The sequence below is a fragment of the Lygodium microphyllum genome, chromosome 14, assembly GCF_053477565.2.
Source record: "Lygodium microphyllum isolate KBCC chromosome 14, Lygodium_microphyllum_v1.1.10, whole genome shotgun sequence".
Lineage (NCBI taxonomy): Eukaryota > Viridiplantae > Streptophyta > Polypodiopsida > Schizaeales > Lygodiaceae > Lygodium > Lygodium microphyllum.
The window spans coordinates 29,321,776-29,338,488 of NC_141148.1; the positions used below are offsets into that span (position 1 = coordinate 29,321,776).

Below are 16,713 nucleotides of genomic sequence, written 5' to 3' on the forward strand. Positions count from 1 at the left end.
GAGCGTTTCACAAAGCATGTATTTTATGTATATTTCCAATCTTCATGCTCAATAATAGCCCAATTACAAAAATATGACAAGCTTTTTAGCTTTTGAGTTTGCTTTCTACAAAAATAGGAAAATAAAGCTAATGGACGGTGCCCATAGAGTCTGGCACGCCCAATCTCAATGTCCAAATAGAAATAACATATCCAGGCGCATAAGCGCATACAAAATAATAATAAATAATCGATGTCTCAATAGACATAACAAAATATAGGCGTGGCGCCTATCAAAATCTAGTCCAAGAGTCGAAAATCCGCTAGACTCCAATGCTTTCCTCCGCCACTGCTGCTATCTCTACACATCAACTGAAGCATTCACAATCGTTAGTAAAATAATACAATTAAACCGACAAAAGTGAATACCTAGCAGTCTTCAGCTACATAAATAAATCAACTGGTTAGAAATAAATCCTAACCTTAATTTATTACGAGTGCGCACTCTAAACTCATAAACGTTTATTAATTTAATATGCATTTTGCGGAATCACCCGCTATGGAATCACCCATGTACACACTAAATTAATGAAACGCTCGAAAAGGACAGGCGTCCCCATCAACTTCTCGCACAAAGAATCCTCTTTGTGTATGAGCCCCAGTCATCTAAGTTTACGGAATCCACCGTAAAACCTCACGGAATCCACCGTGGAATATGCCTCCTGGCATCATATAAATGCAAACGTATTGGTCCTCTAAATGTGCTTATTCCCCTGCATTGCTGAGCTAGCTATCTTTACAGGCCACATTGAAATGAATGATTATGCATATAAATACCAATGACATGCTATCAGTTCATGTAAAGCCACATGTTGTTGATGATGATACAAACATTGTGGATGCGAGTTTATTTGTAGTGCTCTAATCTTCCAACCAACCTGGGTATTGAATTTTGTCCTCATAGCACATGTCCATTCGCAGGTCATAGTGGTGGTTTATACAGATGGCCATAAACATGTAGACTCAGTTTTAAGGGATGCACTTGCATTGTGCACGATCATTGCGAGCTTATATTGGAAAAACATGCTCTCTATACACTATGATGATGAAGAGGATGAGTATGATTCTATCCATTATGATGCCAATTCAACTATCCGATTCAAGGTATGGACTATACTCCTATATATGCATTTGTATTCCTAATGGTCAGGGCAATGCAAGGTGTGATCATGGAAAGACATGCAACATTTCCCCTATCTAATTTTTAATGTGAAGCCATAGTCACTCGATTAGTGAAATTTTCATGTTCATGTTGTGAGAGGGGACAATGCATGTTTTATAGAGGTATTCCACTTCCCAATATCATTATTCATGCATCTAGCTCAATTAATGCACGATGAGCTTAAGCAAGAGAGATTCCCTACTAGCAACTGAGAGGTATTTGTGGGAGGCTTGTCTCTGTAGAAAAGATGGTTGCTAGTGTTGTGTTGCATTTGGCTAGTAGCTACGAGTAGTGCAGGTAGTCCGTTCACTACATGTAGAAAGCATAAAATTGGTGAGACATGGAGAAGCATGTGGAAAAGAAGACATTTGAAGATGTGAAATGCACACAGTGGTACACAAAGCGCTATACCTCAGATATTGATGGTTTGATAAGGTAAAAAAGAGGCATGCCAATAACTACTGACAATTAGGAACCGTGAGCAAATAGCATTACAAGCATTCCATTTTATCTGCAAAGGTTACCAAAGGAGTCGGAGTGGATTGTGATCAATGATTCGAGAGGTTGCATTGAAGCTGTGGTAGGTGCAGGTAGGGGTTTCACTACATATGACTATCAAAAGATGGGTGAAAGGGAGAAGGAGAATGCAAAGGAGCACTGTTGTTCGACATCTCAAATGAACAAGGATGAAAATAGAATTACGATTTGCACCCAAATGGAGTGATGATGCTTACTAGGGAAAAATGCATAGGCTATAGTGAGTTCAATTCTATCTTGGGCAATGCTCACTATGGCAATGGAGGAGTCTATTTGAAGGCTTGTTCACCAAAACTAGATACAAAGGTGCAAGCCAAATTGGAGGACAAAGATGGAGATGTGAGCCTTGATAGGAGGAGGAGGATGCACACCACAATGCAAACAAAGGAGGAGGAGGCGACAAGTGAGAAACATCACTAAATGGAGGAGGAGGAGGCAGCGAGGTCGTAGTCCTTGGCTTTGAAAGCCAGGAGAAGGCAGGGAGGTAGCTGCAGCACCATGCACCCCTAAGATAGGCCCAAAATGCCATGCGTGTATGAGGAGCCAAATTAGAGGACAAAGATGGAAACGTGAGCCTTGCTAGGAGGAGGAGGATGCACACGACAATGCAAAACAGAGGAGGAGGAGGAGGCAACAATTGGGAGAGACATCGCTAAATGGAGGGGGCGACAATAATTGGGAGACATCGCTAAATGAAGGAGGAGGAGGCAGCGAGGTCCCAGTCCTTGGCTTTTAAAGCCAGGAGAAGGCAGTGAGGTCCCATTCCTTAGCTTTTAAAGCTAGGAGAAGGCAGGGAGGCAGTTGTAGCATCGTTACGTGCATCGTTGAGATAGCCCCAAAATGCCATGCATATGAGGAGCTATGCGGATCAATGCCAAGTTGGGAGAAGGTCTTGGCTTGGAACCTGTAAGGGTATGGGCTTGTAGCTATATCATGGCGTTGGAGTTAGAAACACCTATATAGGGAGTAGTAGTGACTCTGAGCTCTGCTTGGTTTCCACTCTACGTGTGATTCCCTATACTTAGTGGTGAACCCTCACATGTGTGGCGTCATGAGGGTGTAGTCTTGAGATGTACCTCAATGTTGTATCTTTCGATATCATGAATACAAAGATTCTTTATTGATATATTTTGTGTACCATTTTGTTGTGCCTTTTTGTGCTTCATGGCATGTTATGACTTAAAGTCCTGTGAAGGTCCATAAGTGTCGAGAACAGCTCCCAAGGCATGAGAAACAGAAGATTCGGTAGGGAGGGAGTTGCGACCCTGGTTGGGAACGAGGGCCTAGTGGGAACAGGTCCCTAGATTCCAAGTGCGTACGATATGAGGGAATCTGCGGGTTGAGGGGTCGTGACAAGAGGAAAGTAGATTTCTGGCTCCGTGTGCGCCGTGGTGTTTAGGCGCTTCAGCAGATTGTAGACGCTGTGTTTGAATCAGGCAATGGAGAACATGAGCCCAACACATCCCCATGGCCACGGCCACGGAGACCACCATCATCACCATGACCAGGGCGACGACCATGCGCACAGTCACGATCACCTACATAGCCACCATGACGGGCATGAGCACGATGATCATCACCACCATCATGAGTACTGTCTGCGTCCTTCTGATTAACTGAATGCGTCTTTTTTCCTGGATTGCAAGATTGAAGCATAAAGGCTGCTTGCTTTACAGAGATATGGATGCAGAGGGGTATTGGAGGGGCCAGGATGGCAAATTGTATCATTCTCATGATGGATTGGCTCCGCACACTCACGAACCTCTGGAGTCACCTGGATTCTTCTCAAGGAGAGCCCAGCGTCTCAATCGTGACTTTAGAGAGCGAGCTTTTACCGTTGGCATCGGGGGCCCGGTTGGAAGCGGGTCAGCTCGACAGCCGTTTGTGTGGTCCTTTTCTGAGTACTTTGAACAACGGGTTATTTATGGCCTTCTGCTGTTTTCTTGCAGGAAAACTGCACTCATGCTTGCCTTGTGTATCGCGTTGCGAGACAAGTACAGTATTGCAGCAGTGAGTGATGCCGATCTGCGTGTTTATGACTGTGCCCTGTGTTCAAGAATGCGCACAAAGCAATAATTGGAGTCCAAATATCTTCAAAACCACCCACCACCGCCCCCAAACCCCCCTACAAAAAACAAAAAACACCCGGCAAAAACATTCATTAATTGGCTTAAGGAAATATTCGGCTCAAACGGTCTTAGAGCGACACCTGTGGAGATTGAGATCCATGGTCCTTTTCTCTGAGATGTGAAAAAGGTTGTATTTTGGACGAATTGCAGCACAAGATTTTAGTTATCAGATATATCAGCTGCGGTGAAGCTCAAAGGATTGTTGCACAGGCATGCTATTGTATGCTAGATGTGCTGGGCGTCACTTGATCTCTGAGGGTCTCCGGCCTTTGCTATCTTTATATACGATCATGTTTATCTACTCTTAGAAACAATTTACCTTGACCGTATTAAAAGAACAGGGTAAAGAGGGGTGTAGAAGTACTAGCACCATTCCTATCTACGCCTGCTTATGATTAATTTTTTGCAGGTAACAAATGATATTTTTACGAGGGAAGATGGAGAATTCCTAGTGAAGCATGGCGCCCTTGCTCCTGAGAGGATAAGAGCTATAGAAACTGGTGGCTGTCCTCATGCAGCTGTTCGAGAAGATATAAGTATAAACCTTGGCCCATTGGAGGATCTATCCAGGACCTTTTCAGCAGATATTTTGCTTTGCGAATCAGGAGGAGGTAAGGGCCTTTTTCATTCTCCCCACCCTACCCTTGCGGAGCAGAGACAGGCTAATTGCTGCAGATTCCCCTATTTCTTAACGATGATCAAATGTCTACTCTGAATTGCTCGACTTCTTCTTCTGATAAAGTGAAAAGGTCTCTGGGGGTTGTCTTGGTCTTGGTGTATACATGCATGGGAATATGGGCTTTAAATGGTGTGTTAGGTGCATGAGAACATGGAGGTAAAATCTGTTATTTTTTTAATTTAGCTTCTACAAGTTTGGGACATAGTATAGGATTGGCCTTAAGGGGGGCAGGAGTGGAAATTGAGATGCCTAGGCAAAGACTGCAAGAGTCACTGTTTAAAAGGGTGTGTTGGAGGGTTGTTCTTCAGTAGGACACCAGAATATTTTTCTTCTTTTATGATCTTTCTTGTGCTTATGGTTTGCTATTATCTATGTTGGGCTGTGTTTTCTTTCATTCTTAGCCAGACAGGATGAACACTCAGCCCCTTCATTGTTTTTGTTGTTGTTGGGAGGGCTGTTCCTGCTATTCATGGTCTTTCCTTAGCTTTCTTGCATCCGACAAAACAACCTCAACTTCCATGAAGATTCTATATTGTCTTTTTACGCTGGACTAGTAGGTGCACAATGCACCTAGAAGCCACTCCCATCATTACACATGACGAAAACACATTTTGATAGCGGGATTATGCAACTGTCATCTCGTGCGTGGCACTTTAGGGAGTGGCAAAGCCTTGGATACTATAGCCCACCCCCTTTTCTAGCTATGTACTCTCCCAGGCCCCCTTGGATTCTAGCCAGAGCCCTTGTTGATTGTTTGACTCTTCTTGGATCCCTCTCTTCTCCCACACTCCTCTCTCATTTGCAAAAGGTGCTACTCTCCTCCATGCTTCCATACCAAATCAGCAACCATTTGCCATCCTCATCTCCCTCTCCTAAGCATCACTTGGATCTTGATTCTTGGTGGTGAAGCTCTAACTCTCTCCTCTTCGCTCCACCCCCTCTCTTTTCAAGCATTAATCTATGAAGGCTTCTCTCACCCCCTCTCTCTCACTCTTCCTCTTTCAAGTTTCCCCCAACCCTCTCCCTTTCTTTAAAGAGTGAAGCCTCTCTCGGGGGGGGGGCGGGGGGAGGCTATATATGTGTTAAGCTACTTACCGCTGGGGTTCAAGAGACAAGACAGGAGAGGTGGAAGAATCAAGATAAAATAAAAAGACATTGAATACACTTTTGAAGAAAACTCTATACATTGTAGTAGCACATACAGGTTACAAACTCTGCATCCAAGGTGATGGCTCAAACAAAACTTTGTCAAGACAATAGCTTGACCACACTATGCAGCCCATAATCTAGACTCTATTTCATTAGTAAAACTCTTCTAGTTTAATACCTAAGCAACAGGTATCTCTTCATGCATTTGTTTTTGTGTAGGCCCTAAGCCTGGCCGCAACTTGTTTTGGCCATAACTTTGTTATAGGCATGAATTAATTAATTAATACTAGTTTAGGGGCTAATAAATGTGGAGGAATATTTGGATGACAAATTGGCCTAGCCTATTTAATTGTTGGTTGGTGAAATTATTTTTCTAAGCAAGAATTAATAATCAAATAATTTTTCAGAATTTTAATTCTGAAAGTTTATCTAATTGGGCTAAACTTGCTAAAAAATGCAATTAGAAGGTTGTGACTTCGCAAAACCTTCTCATGCAAGTGAGGGAAAGGTTGCATGACGCTGGTTGAGTCTCATTTCACCATTGTGGAGGTTAGGAGAGGAGGGAAGACAGCTGTTGCTACAAGTTTCCAGCCATTGATGATTTGCCAGTGAAAGAGCTGCCCCCAGCTGATCAAGTGGCCATTCAAGGCAGGTGACAGTCCCTATAGGCTGTCTACAGGCAGGTGACAGCAAATTTAGGGCCCACAAGGGTAGGTGCCTTTTAAAGAGCTTCCCAGCTGATCAGGAGGCCATTTGAGGCAGGTGACAGTCCCTATAGGCTGTCTATAGGCATGTGACAGCAAATTTGGGGCCCACAAGGGGAGGTGACTGCATGTGGGGCTCTTGTTGATAGTGGGCTGTAGTCAATTAGCCATTCACAACAGGGCAGCATTAAATTTCAGCCAATTTTGGCAATGAAACTCTGAAATTTCTCTCTCTCGAGCTTCCTCTCTATTCTCTCAGCCAATTCATAGCTTCCCTCAAGAGATCCTAACCAAATTCGGTCCCAAGAGGGTGCAATTGAAGAATTTTCATTGCCAAACCCTAAGTAACAACAACAATTAAGGTTCACCAACCACCTTGGGAAGAGCACTCAGAATTTAGGGCCTAGTACTTGAAATTCAACAGCTGAAATTTGGGGATTTCAGAGAATCTCATAAGGCTAGCTAGCCAACATTAAGTTTGGGGTAGAATTTGTCATGCAAGGAATAGATTGAAGGCCTTGACTAAGCTTTGCCCCAAAGGACTTGGGCTGTAGATATAAATTTATTTGTGTGTGGGTTTCCCATCTTCAATCCACAATCATCTTTATCAAAGCGTTCTCTCATGTTGTATTATGACTTGAACAGCACATGAAACTGTAAATGTCAATCACATCTTGTTGTAAAGATGTTTGCACAAAGCTAATGGTGATAAGGCTTGTAGAGAAAAAAAAAATGCAAGCTTGTACTGTTGACAAAGCTGTCGGAGAAGCTATTGTTGAGAAAGCTTGTGTAAAACTTGTTTCCTTTTTTCTTTTTTGCATTAGAATTCTGACAAAATATTTGATGTGAGTGACAATCGAAATTCATGTGAAGGATGGTGTGCCCACTCCAGTTTACAGCTACAGCATTTGTTGTTCAGTTTCCTTATTATGATTCAATTAAAGACCTACTTGTTTCACATGTTCCTTAGAGATGTATGCTTATCAACTTGACTTATGATATGATCTGGCTGTACTAAGGCTTCACTTTCTGTTTATTGTTGGTAACTCGTGCCTATGGTGGTATATCATCCCTTGCTTGGGGCGGCTGTAGATATTTGACTAGGCTGTTGGGAATAAAGGCCCTCGTGCCTTTTAAATGTGCTTGGGTGTGAACACACCCTTAGCACTTGTACTTTCACACACACACACACACACACACACACACACACACACACACACACATATATATATATATATATATATATATATATATCTAAAAAACCTAAAATGGTACACTCGTCATCGTACCCAAGAATCATGCTCACTCTCGCTCTCAATCTCTCTCTGTTGCTAACAACGTCTGACTATCTCGATCTTGGTGCTCCCAGTCACTACAAATTGGTATCAGAGCTTTGGCTAAGGCGTTTGTGCTCCTCAGAGTCCGTGCGAGACATCTCTAGTATTTCGCTTGCTCGAAATCATCAGGCTGTTACTCATCTCGGGCGCGTGTGTGTGTTGCGTTGTCAGTCGACAATCCAGAAACCCTGACAGGTTGTTTCTTAACCAGGTGATAGCAGGTGTTGACCTAGCAGGCAGGCGACAGCAGGCGTGAAGCAGAAGGGTGTTGCGTGACAGAAATGACCTGCGTGATGGGGCTGCACGAAGGACACTACGGATGGGAGACGGGAGCCAGGTGTCAGACAACGACCAGTGGGCGACTTCAGCCAGGCGCAAGCGGGACGAGCGGGGCTCACGGGTCCAAGTGACGAGTCAACGGCTTGTCACTCATCATCCATTTTTTTTTTCCTTTAAAACTTTTTTGAAATTCCTCTTCCCCTACTGAAGGTTCATGCATAGAGGCACAACTTCCAATTTTCGTGCAATCTAAGCCGAGAAATTTGGGGCTTCTCCAGACTAAGTAATGTTCATGCAAAATTGAGGCATCTGTGTCAGAAATTGCAGACATTGTGTGCATTTCAATTGGGGATTTCGCCAAAACTATTGAAATTTTTCTCATTTGAGTGAAATTTCTCAACATTGGACCCATAAAATTTGGAGCTTTTACTGTATTGGTGAAATTCTGTTTAGCTAAGTCAAATTGGATGACATTGGTGCACATCTCGACTCGATAAATTTGGGGCTTTTTCAAAATTTTGTGAAATTTTGCTAATTTTACCCGTTTTATGCTTTCGAGAATATGTATTAATCCAATTGGGATAGATTGGTCAGTGAAATTTGGGGGTTTTGCTGAAATTGCTCTATTTTGGCAAAATTGGCCTATTCTATGCATGTTAGAGACAATGCTGATATATGGTTGATGCTTTGAGCATAAACATTTTGGGGCTTTTTACCGTGCGTGTCAAGTTTTATGCCTGTGGGTACATGTACAACAGAAATTGCAGCTAACATTTGGGACTTCTCATGTAATGTGATGCATTTGCCCTTGGAACAGCTGTAGTTAGTTGTGGAATGTTGTAGCACATGGTTTGGTGCTTCTGAAAATTTACTTACAGATCTGAAATTTCTGCTTCTACATGGTCATTTATTGCTGGTTGGCACTTGTTTGTACCTTGGTCACTTGTGTGACAGTTTAGGCCTGCATTTGCTGAATTTTTTGGTCACATTTGGGCTGAAAATCATGGCTGGCAGCACTGACAGCAGTAATGGACATAAAGAAGCTTGAAGAAGCACATAACTTTGCAGTTTGGCAAAACGAGTGCTACAATATCCTATTGCAAAAGAAGCAGGCAAAGCCGATTAATACTAAAGGGGAAAAACCCGCAGATATGGAATAGGACGATTGGGATGAGTTAAATGAGCTTGCACTCTCAACCATCAAGCTATCGATTTTTGATACCTTGCCATTTAACATTGAAGGTTTGGATTTTGCATATGCTACTTGGACTCGATTGGAAGAACTGTATACATAGAAGAGTGCCGCAAGCAAAGTGTAGGCTGAAAAAGCTTATGGATTTGCGTACGAAAGAGGGTATAGCAATGTCTAATCACTTGAGTGAGTTTAACTCCATTTTCAGTTAGCTGGTTGCCTTGAAGTTCTTGATTGATGAAGAATGTAAGGCTATGTTCTTGCTTTGCACTCTTCCAGAGCTATGAGAAATTCTAATGTGATTCTTTTGTATACTGATGTAGAGAGTACTCTACTCATGGAAGAAATGAATCGGTAGAACAATGCATCCAGTAAGTCTTCTAGTGCTTTGTATACTAGGGGCAGATCACAGCAGAAAGGCAAATCTGATGGCAAGGGATACACTAAATCACGTGGCAAAGATGTTGAATGCCATCATTGTGGCAAGAGGGGTCACTTTAAACGTGACTGCTACAAATGGAAAAAAGAGAAAGGAAAGAGCAAGAAGACAAATGATAGCAAGGAAGAGAAGAAAGAGGGTCAACCTAAGAAGAGCAGGGTCAAAATTGAAGAGGTTAATGTAGTCACTCATGACAGTGATAGTGAGAATGACGTACTCTTTGTCTCTTCACACTTTGGTGCACATGCTTTACTTGCAGATACAGATGATGACATGCATACTTGGATTCTCGATTCGGGTGCTTCCTTTCATGTCACCCCTCATCGTGAGTGGTTCTCTGCCTATACAAGGGGTCGACATGGTGTTGCCCATCTTGGGGACAACTACGCATGTGACATTGCAAGTATTGGCAGTGTGCAGTTGCAGTTTCAGCATGGTTCTGTCTTCACACTTCAACATGTATGGCATGTACCTTAGCTCAAGAAGAGCTTGATTAGCACTGGGTAGCTAGATAATGATGGATTTCATACCACCTTTGGTGATGGGAAATTGAAGATCTTTAAGGGATCTAGAGTGATTGCTAGAGGTTGTAAAAGTGATACATTGTATCCTCTCCATGTATCTAGTGTGAGTGATCATGTTGTTGCCGTGACTGAGCAGCCAAGTGTTTCTTTGTGGCATGGCCGGTTGGGACACATGAGTCAAACTGGAATGAAATGCTTTCTCATTTGGGTTACTTTCCTTGTCTTCGTTATGTTGATTTTGAGCATTGTGTTTATGGTAAACCTACACAGACGTCTCATAAAAAGTCTCTTTCGCTGAAATCTTCTCCTCTAAAGTTAGTACATTCCGATGTATGTCAGATACTAGAATTATCTTTAGGGGGAAAGAAATATTTTGTTACCTTTGTTGATAATGCTACATGAAAGGTATGGGTTTACCCTATTCGTAGCAAGGATGAAGTGCTTGAAAAATTTAAAAAATTCTTGGTATTGGTTGAAAATCAGACTGATAAGATACTTAAGTGTCTTTGCTCTGACAATGGTGGGGAATATGTGTCCAAGGCCTTTCAGGCATTTTGTGACAGCAAAGAGATAAAGAGGGAGCTCATTGCCCTTCATAATCCAATCCAAAATGAATTTGCAAAGTGTATGAATCGAACCATACAGGATAAGGTCCATACGATGCTGTTTCATGTTGCATTACTCCATGGTTTTTGGGCAGAGGCTGTTATGACAGCCGTACACTTGATTAATCGGTCACCAAACAGGTCGTTGGGGGGGGGGGGGGGAGTTTCCCAAGAAGCATGGTCGGGCAAGCCACCTTCATATGCTCACCTGAAAGTGTTTGGTTGTGAGGCTTTTGTGCACATTCGTAAAGAAAAATGTAGCAAACTTGAGCCAAAGTCCTGTAAATGCATTTTCCTAGGATATGGCGACGAGGGTAAAATGGGGTATAGATTATGGGATCCCGAGAAAAGGAAAGTAGTATGCAGCAATGATGTTATATTCCAGGAAGATCGCATGTATAAACAACCTGAAAAGACTAAGGAGGTCCGTAGGGTTGTATTTCGAGAAGAAATACCTTTTGGACAGCAAAGTGTGGCCATTGTACAACAGCAAATACGTGTTGTAAATAAACCTGTAAATGCAGAAAATAATGCTGGAAATGATCAGCCAGCTATTGCCCATGATAATGAGTCACTACATGTGCAGGAACAGCCATGACAATAAGCTATTAATGTTGATTTGCAGGCTGAAATGCCAGGACAGCAAGCTGAAAATGCTTAACAGCCAGTAAACAATGATCATTGGGTTAGGAGATCATTTAGGGCTGCTAGACAACCTAATAGATTCATTCTTGGTGCAAACAATGTGGCTGACTTTATTATGTTGACAGACTACGGTGAATTGTCTTGCTTCAAGGAAGCAATGGACAGACATGACATCAAGAAATGGTGTAAAGCCATGTTGTCAGAAATGGAATCTCTTGAGAAAAATGGCACTTGGGACTTGGTGCAGTTGCCTAAAGTGCAGAAAACACTTCCATGTAAATGGCTTAGGGGGGTCACTCATGAATATATGTATATATAACGTGAGTTCAAAATAATGGGTTTTTAAAACACCATTTTTATACATTTTTTACCTACAGAAGGGTGTCATATAAAGGGGCTACTTACAGATTGAATAGAAAAGGGTTGTGTTTTATTCAAGAAAAATTTACAGATTAGGATATTTATAAATAGGCCATGAACGCACGTTATATAGAGAATATACTACCCGAGGTAAATGGGTTTACAAGATGAAGGTCACTTCTGGTTCCTCACCAAAGTAAAAGCAAGATTGGTTGCGAAGGAGTACAAGCAGGAACACGGAATTGACTTTGATGAGATCTTCTCTCGTGTAGTCAAGATGACTACATTGAGAACCATTTTGGGCTTGGTTGCAGCTGAAGATATGGAGCTCACACAGATGGATGTAAAGATTGTATTCTTACATGGTGATCTGCATGAAGACATATATATGCAGCAGCGTGAAGGGTTTGTTGAAAAAGGGAAAGAGAAGATGGTATGTAAACTCAAAAGGAGTTTGTATAGACTGAAACAAGCACCAAGAGAATGGTTTCATAAGTTTGATACATTTATGCAGTCTCAAGATTTCCATAGAAGTCAAATGGATCACTACATGTACACCAAGAAGGCAGCAAATCGCAGCTTGATTATCTTGGTTCTGTATGTTGATGACATGCTGATTGCTGATAGGGATACTCATGCCTTGGACTCACTAAAGTAAAGTCTTCATGGCAGCTTTGACATGAAGGATCTTGGTGATGCAAATCACATTCTTGGCATGTGAATAATCAGAGATAGGTCAAAAGGATTACTCTTATCTATCTCAGCAGAGTATATCTCCAAGGTTTTGCAGCGTTTCAATATGGAGGGGGGGAAAACAATTGGGGTTCCATTGCCTCCATATGTAAAACTCAGTGCAAAGGACAGCTCTACATTTGATGATGAGACTATTGAAATGGCCAAGATACCATACGCTTCAGCTATTGGCAGGTTGATGTATGATATGGTTGCTACACGTCCTGACATTGCCTTTGCAGTGGGAGTGGTTAGTAGATACATGACAAACCTTGGTGAAAAGCATTGGGAAGCAGTGAAAGGTATTATGAGATACCTCAAAGGCACAAAGGAGTTGTGCATCTGCTTTGGAAAGTAGAAGGCATGTGTCATTGGCTTTACGGATGCAGACTACGCTAGTCATGCGGATTACAGAAAGTCCACTTTTGGGTATGTGTTTACCTTCACAGGAGGAGCAGTCTTCTGGATCTCCACGCTACAAAAGTGTGTAGAGGCAGAGTTTGTGGCTGCCATTGAGGCATGCAAGGAGGCTTTATGGCTTTCATGTCTGGTGGGAGAGCTTGGCATTACAAGAGTTACATGTTCTCCATTGTGATAGTCAGAGTGCTATCATGCTAGTACGGAATCCCATCTTTCATGCAAAGACGAAGCACATACAGGTGAAGTATCACTTCATTAGAGATGTACTTGACAGCAAGAGCATTGAGCTTGTCAAAGTGCATACAGATGATAATCCTACAGACCTCACGAAGGGTCTTCTAGTAGAGCGGTTTGCTCATTGCCGACAGATGATGGGAGTTGGATAGATATATGTATTTCAGCTTTGTACATACCTAGACTTAGTTGATTCTTTTACCCTCTTAAGGCACATTGCCTTTAGGTGGGAGGCTGTTGGGAATAAAGGCCCTCGTGCCTTTTAAATGTGCTCGGGTGTGAACACACCCTTAGCACTTGTACTTTCATATATATATATATATATATATATATATCTATCTAAAAAACCTGAAGTGGTACACTCGTCATTGTACCCAAGAATCATGCTCACTCACTCTCGGTCTCTCTCTGCTACTAAGCCACTGACTGTCTCAATCCTCACGCTCCCAGTCACTACATAGGCATAGAAAAAGCTTGCTCCTCTACATGCCTATAGCATACATTACATGCCCTAAAATGTGCATTACATGCACTATTTGTCTGTATGGTCATTGCAGACTGCATACTGATATGGAGAAGACCTCTAACAGCTGTGGTTTGGCTGTACTAAGCTTCACTTCCTTTGTATAGCTCTTATGCTGGTAAGTACTGCACATTGATTGAAGCACCTGAATAAAGGCTGTAAATACTTGACCAGGCTTAGAAGGCTAGCTCCTTGACAATGACCTGCACCTCAATATTGGTATTTGCCTTTGGCTCCCTACAATTCTTTAATTTGCACTGATATGTTAATGGTATTATGGTGACATGCACTATAAGCCCTGGTTGTCCGCATCATGAGTTTTTTGCAATACTTTATACTACTGAGCCATTTGATGCTTATGTATTAGACATTTTCGCAGCAGCCATGATTAGTTCAGTCACCTGCTATATACATACCATCAAAACTCCTAGACACCATTTGCTCATGTATTAGACATTTTTGCAGCAGCCATGATTAGTTCAGTCACCTGTCATATACATATCATCAAAAACTCCTAGACACCAGTTTCTAGTTTGCCTTCTCATCCATCTAGATTCTGCCCATACGGGCATAAAGATCATATTGAAGTTGCCAGTTTCTGACTGGCTGGTTCCTTCAGTTCTGGTTTCAGGTCTTCGGCCAACGTAGTAGTTTGAACCAAATTTTCAGGAGCAATGGATACTCAGCAGGCGGGATGACAAAGTAGCTGTCATTGTAGGAGCAAGAGATTCAACTCATAGAGGGTTCTCAAGTTTCAAGTGCTTGTTTTATTGTGTGGAATGTTTATTGAGCCAATTATGTCTGTCTCTAGGAGTTGTTTTCTCTTAGCAACTTGGTCATACATGTTTGAGTAACTCCTCTCTCTCTTTCTTTCACTGTCTCACATATGCACACATGCAATGCATGTGTTCCTGTTCTGCTCATATTTAAAAGCTTTTTATGCAGACAATCTGGCTGCCAATTTCAGCAGAGAGCTTGCAGACTATATCATATATATCATAGATGTTGCCGGAGGTGATAAGATTCCTCGCAAAGGAGGACCAGGAATTACACAGGCTGATCTTCTGGTGACATTTTGGTCTTTCAAACTGCCATGATTATCTGTATTGCATCATTGAGCACTCATCATGTTGATTCTTGGAATGTGATGTGGTTTCATTATTGCAGGTGATCAATAAGACTGATCTAGCAGATGCTGTGGGTGCTAATTTGGAAGTGATGGAACGGGATGCTCTCAAAATGCGAGATGATGGCCCTTTTGTATTTGCCCAGGTTTGTTGCTGACATGCTTACAATGCTGTGGGATATCAAATTCATCTGGCATTGCTTATCTTCCTTTACTTTGCATCATTGTACAAGATGTGTGTGTACATGCATAATACAGTACTTCAAGATGTTTGTGTCAACTTTTACCTAGTGAGTCTCTTTACATTTGGATATTAATGGACATGGGAAACAGGTTAAGCATGGTGTTGGATTGGATGAGATCGTAGGCCATGTTCTAGAAGCATGGAAAGAAGCAACAGGAGAGAAACAAACTTGATGCTCTTGAAGATTACCGCATGATGCTTGTGGCCATCTGATTATAACTTTGACACCCTATGTCGTAAAGTCAGAATGCTTGACTGGTGAGAATTTTACTCAGGAAAGGAAATAAAAATTCATGGTGTACTCTTCTGGCTTTGTATATCAATCCTAGGCATGCTCTCCTAAACTTTCCCATTTTTAGTTTTTGGACTAAAATGAGGAGGTGCTGTCTAATGCTTGTCTTCTACAAGGATTGGGTTGTCTTTGTTGTGCAGCTATTGGGCTACAAATTAAAAATCTGTGTGTGCAAACATTTCTGTAACTCCAGATCTTTGAAGTAATTCTGCTTTCTAGAAATTATAGAAAGGACACTCTAGATGTGAGACCCTTTCATCTGCATCTAAAAGAAGTGGAACCACAAAACAATAATGATGAGAGGCCATATACAAAATGTGGGAGCATTAGTGAACCATTTTTGTTTGGTCAATCATCCCAAGCTTTAAAGATCTAGACATAAATGCAATTTATATTTCAATCAACTCATGGCTATTGTAAGGCTTGTCATATCCAAAAGGCGACATAAATTGTTTCCATCACAGAGAGTAAGGCTTTACGAAGCTTACATGCAAGGCATTGTGGACTTCTCCATAAGTTGAGGCTATATCTTGTAAATAATGTTCTTTATTTTCTCTATCACTTTGAATGGTCCAAAGAATTGACTTGGCAACTTGAGAAATGATGAGGTTTGAATGGACCCTATTTTATGAGATTTCAGCAAAACATATGAATGCCCAACCTGCCTTTGCTTTTTTGAGCATTTACGACAACTCATGCAATCAGGCACGATCCTTTTTTCCTTGCTTATCCCTATAGAAAGGAGCCAAAGGTCCTCTGAATCTCCTTCTAGGTTGTGCTGCTAAAGCTAAACACTAAAGCCATGCATACAATCATAGTTGCCAAAATTGTTTCAATATGAATAATTTACCAGCAGACCTCAAGGGGATATTGCACCACTTCTTCATTGTGTTGAATGTTCTTGCTGATGGCCATTCTACCTTTTGTTTCATTGTGATTACCTTGCCATAAGGACATCCAAATACTTGAAGGTATGGCCAGGTTGAAAATTGTTTACACACTTCTAATAGGGCCGGCATTGATTGTTGCTCCATTGCCACTACATTTGAATTATCATTTGCAAATAATTACCTATAAAATTGTGGCTATTGAGAAGGCCCTCAATCTTTCCGTTCATAAAAGTGTGTTGCATGTACCACTCCATAAGAACTTAAAAGCCATTTTATTAGCTATAACTTTGGAAACCACATTTACCTTGGGGTCTCCATTAAGACATCTTCTCACCATCCAAAGACCTTTGAATCAGCTTGATTAGGCCCTTGTCGATTCCTTTAGAACTCCCCAATCCAACTTGACACCATCAAGTAAGTTGTAAGTTGGAGAAGCAACTTGTAGGAGCATCACCTAGGATTTTCCAAATTTC

General features: G+C 41.7%; 1 protein-coding gene across 1 annotated transcript; it reads left to right on the top strand.

The window, feature by feature from the left end:
- The first annotated feature begins 3,017 nt into the window (after nt 1-3,017).
- LOC148025438 (urease accessory protein G-like) lies at nt 3,018-15,591 on the top strand. The gene is made up of 7 exons (XM_087692563.1): nt 3,018-3,328; nt 3,414-3,602; nt 3,687-3,747; nt 4,276-4,477; nt 14,634-14,755; nt 14,856-14,960; nt 15,148-15,591. Exons 1-7 carry the CDS (start codon nt 3,177-3,179, stop codon nt 15,229-15,231), a joined length of 915 nt encoding a protein of 304 aa, XP_087548689.1. The 5' UTR covers nt 3,018-3,176; the 3' UTR covers nt 15,232-15,591.
- The last annotated feature ends 1,122 nt before the right edge of the window (nt 15,592-16,713 follow it).

What these genes read in the sequence shown, in the direction of transcription:
- LOC148025438 (XM_087692563.1), top strand. Translation starts at nt 3,177, where the DNA reads ATGGAGAACATGAGCCCAACACATCCCCATGGCCACGGCCACGGAGAC. An exon ending in GGGGGCCCGGTTGGAAGCGG is followed by an intron (nt 3,603 to 3,686) that starts GTCAGCTCGACA and finishes GTTTTCTTGCAG; the next exon opens with GAAAACTGCACTCATGCTTG. An exon ending in GCCCTTTTGTATTTGCCCAG is followed by an intron (nt 14,961 to 15,147) that starts GTTTGTTGCTGA and finishes CATGGGAAACAG; the next exon opens with GTTAAGCATGGTGTTGGATT.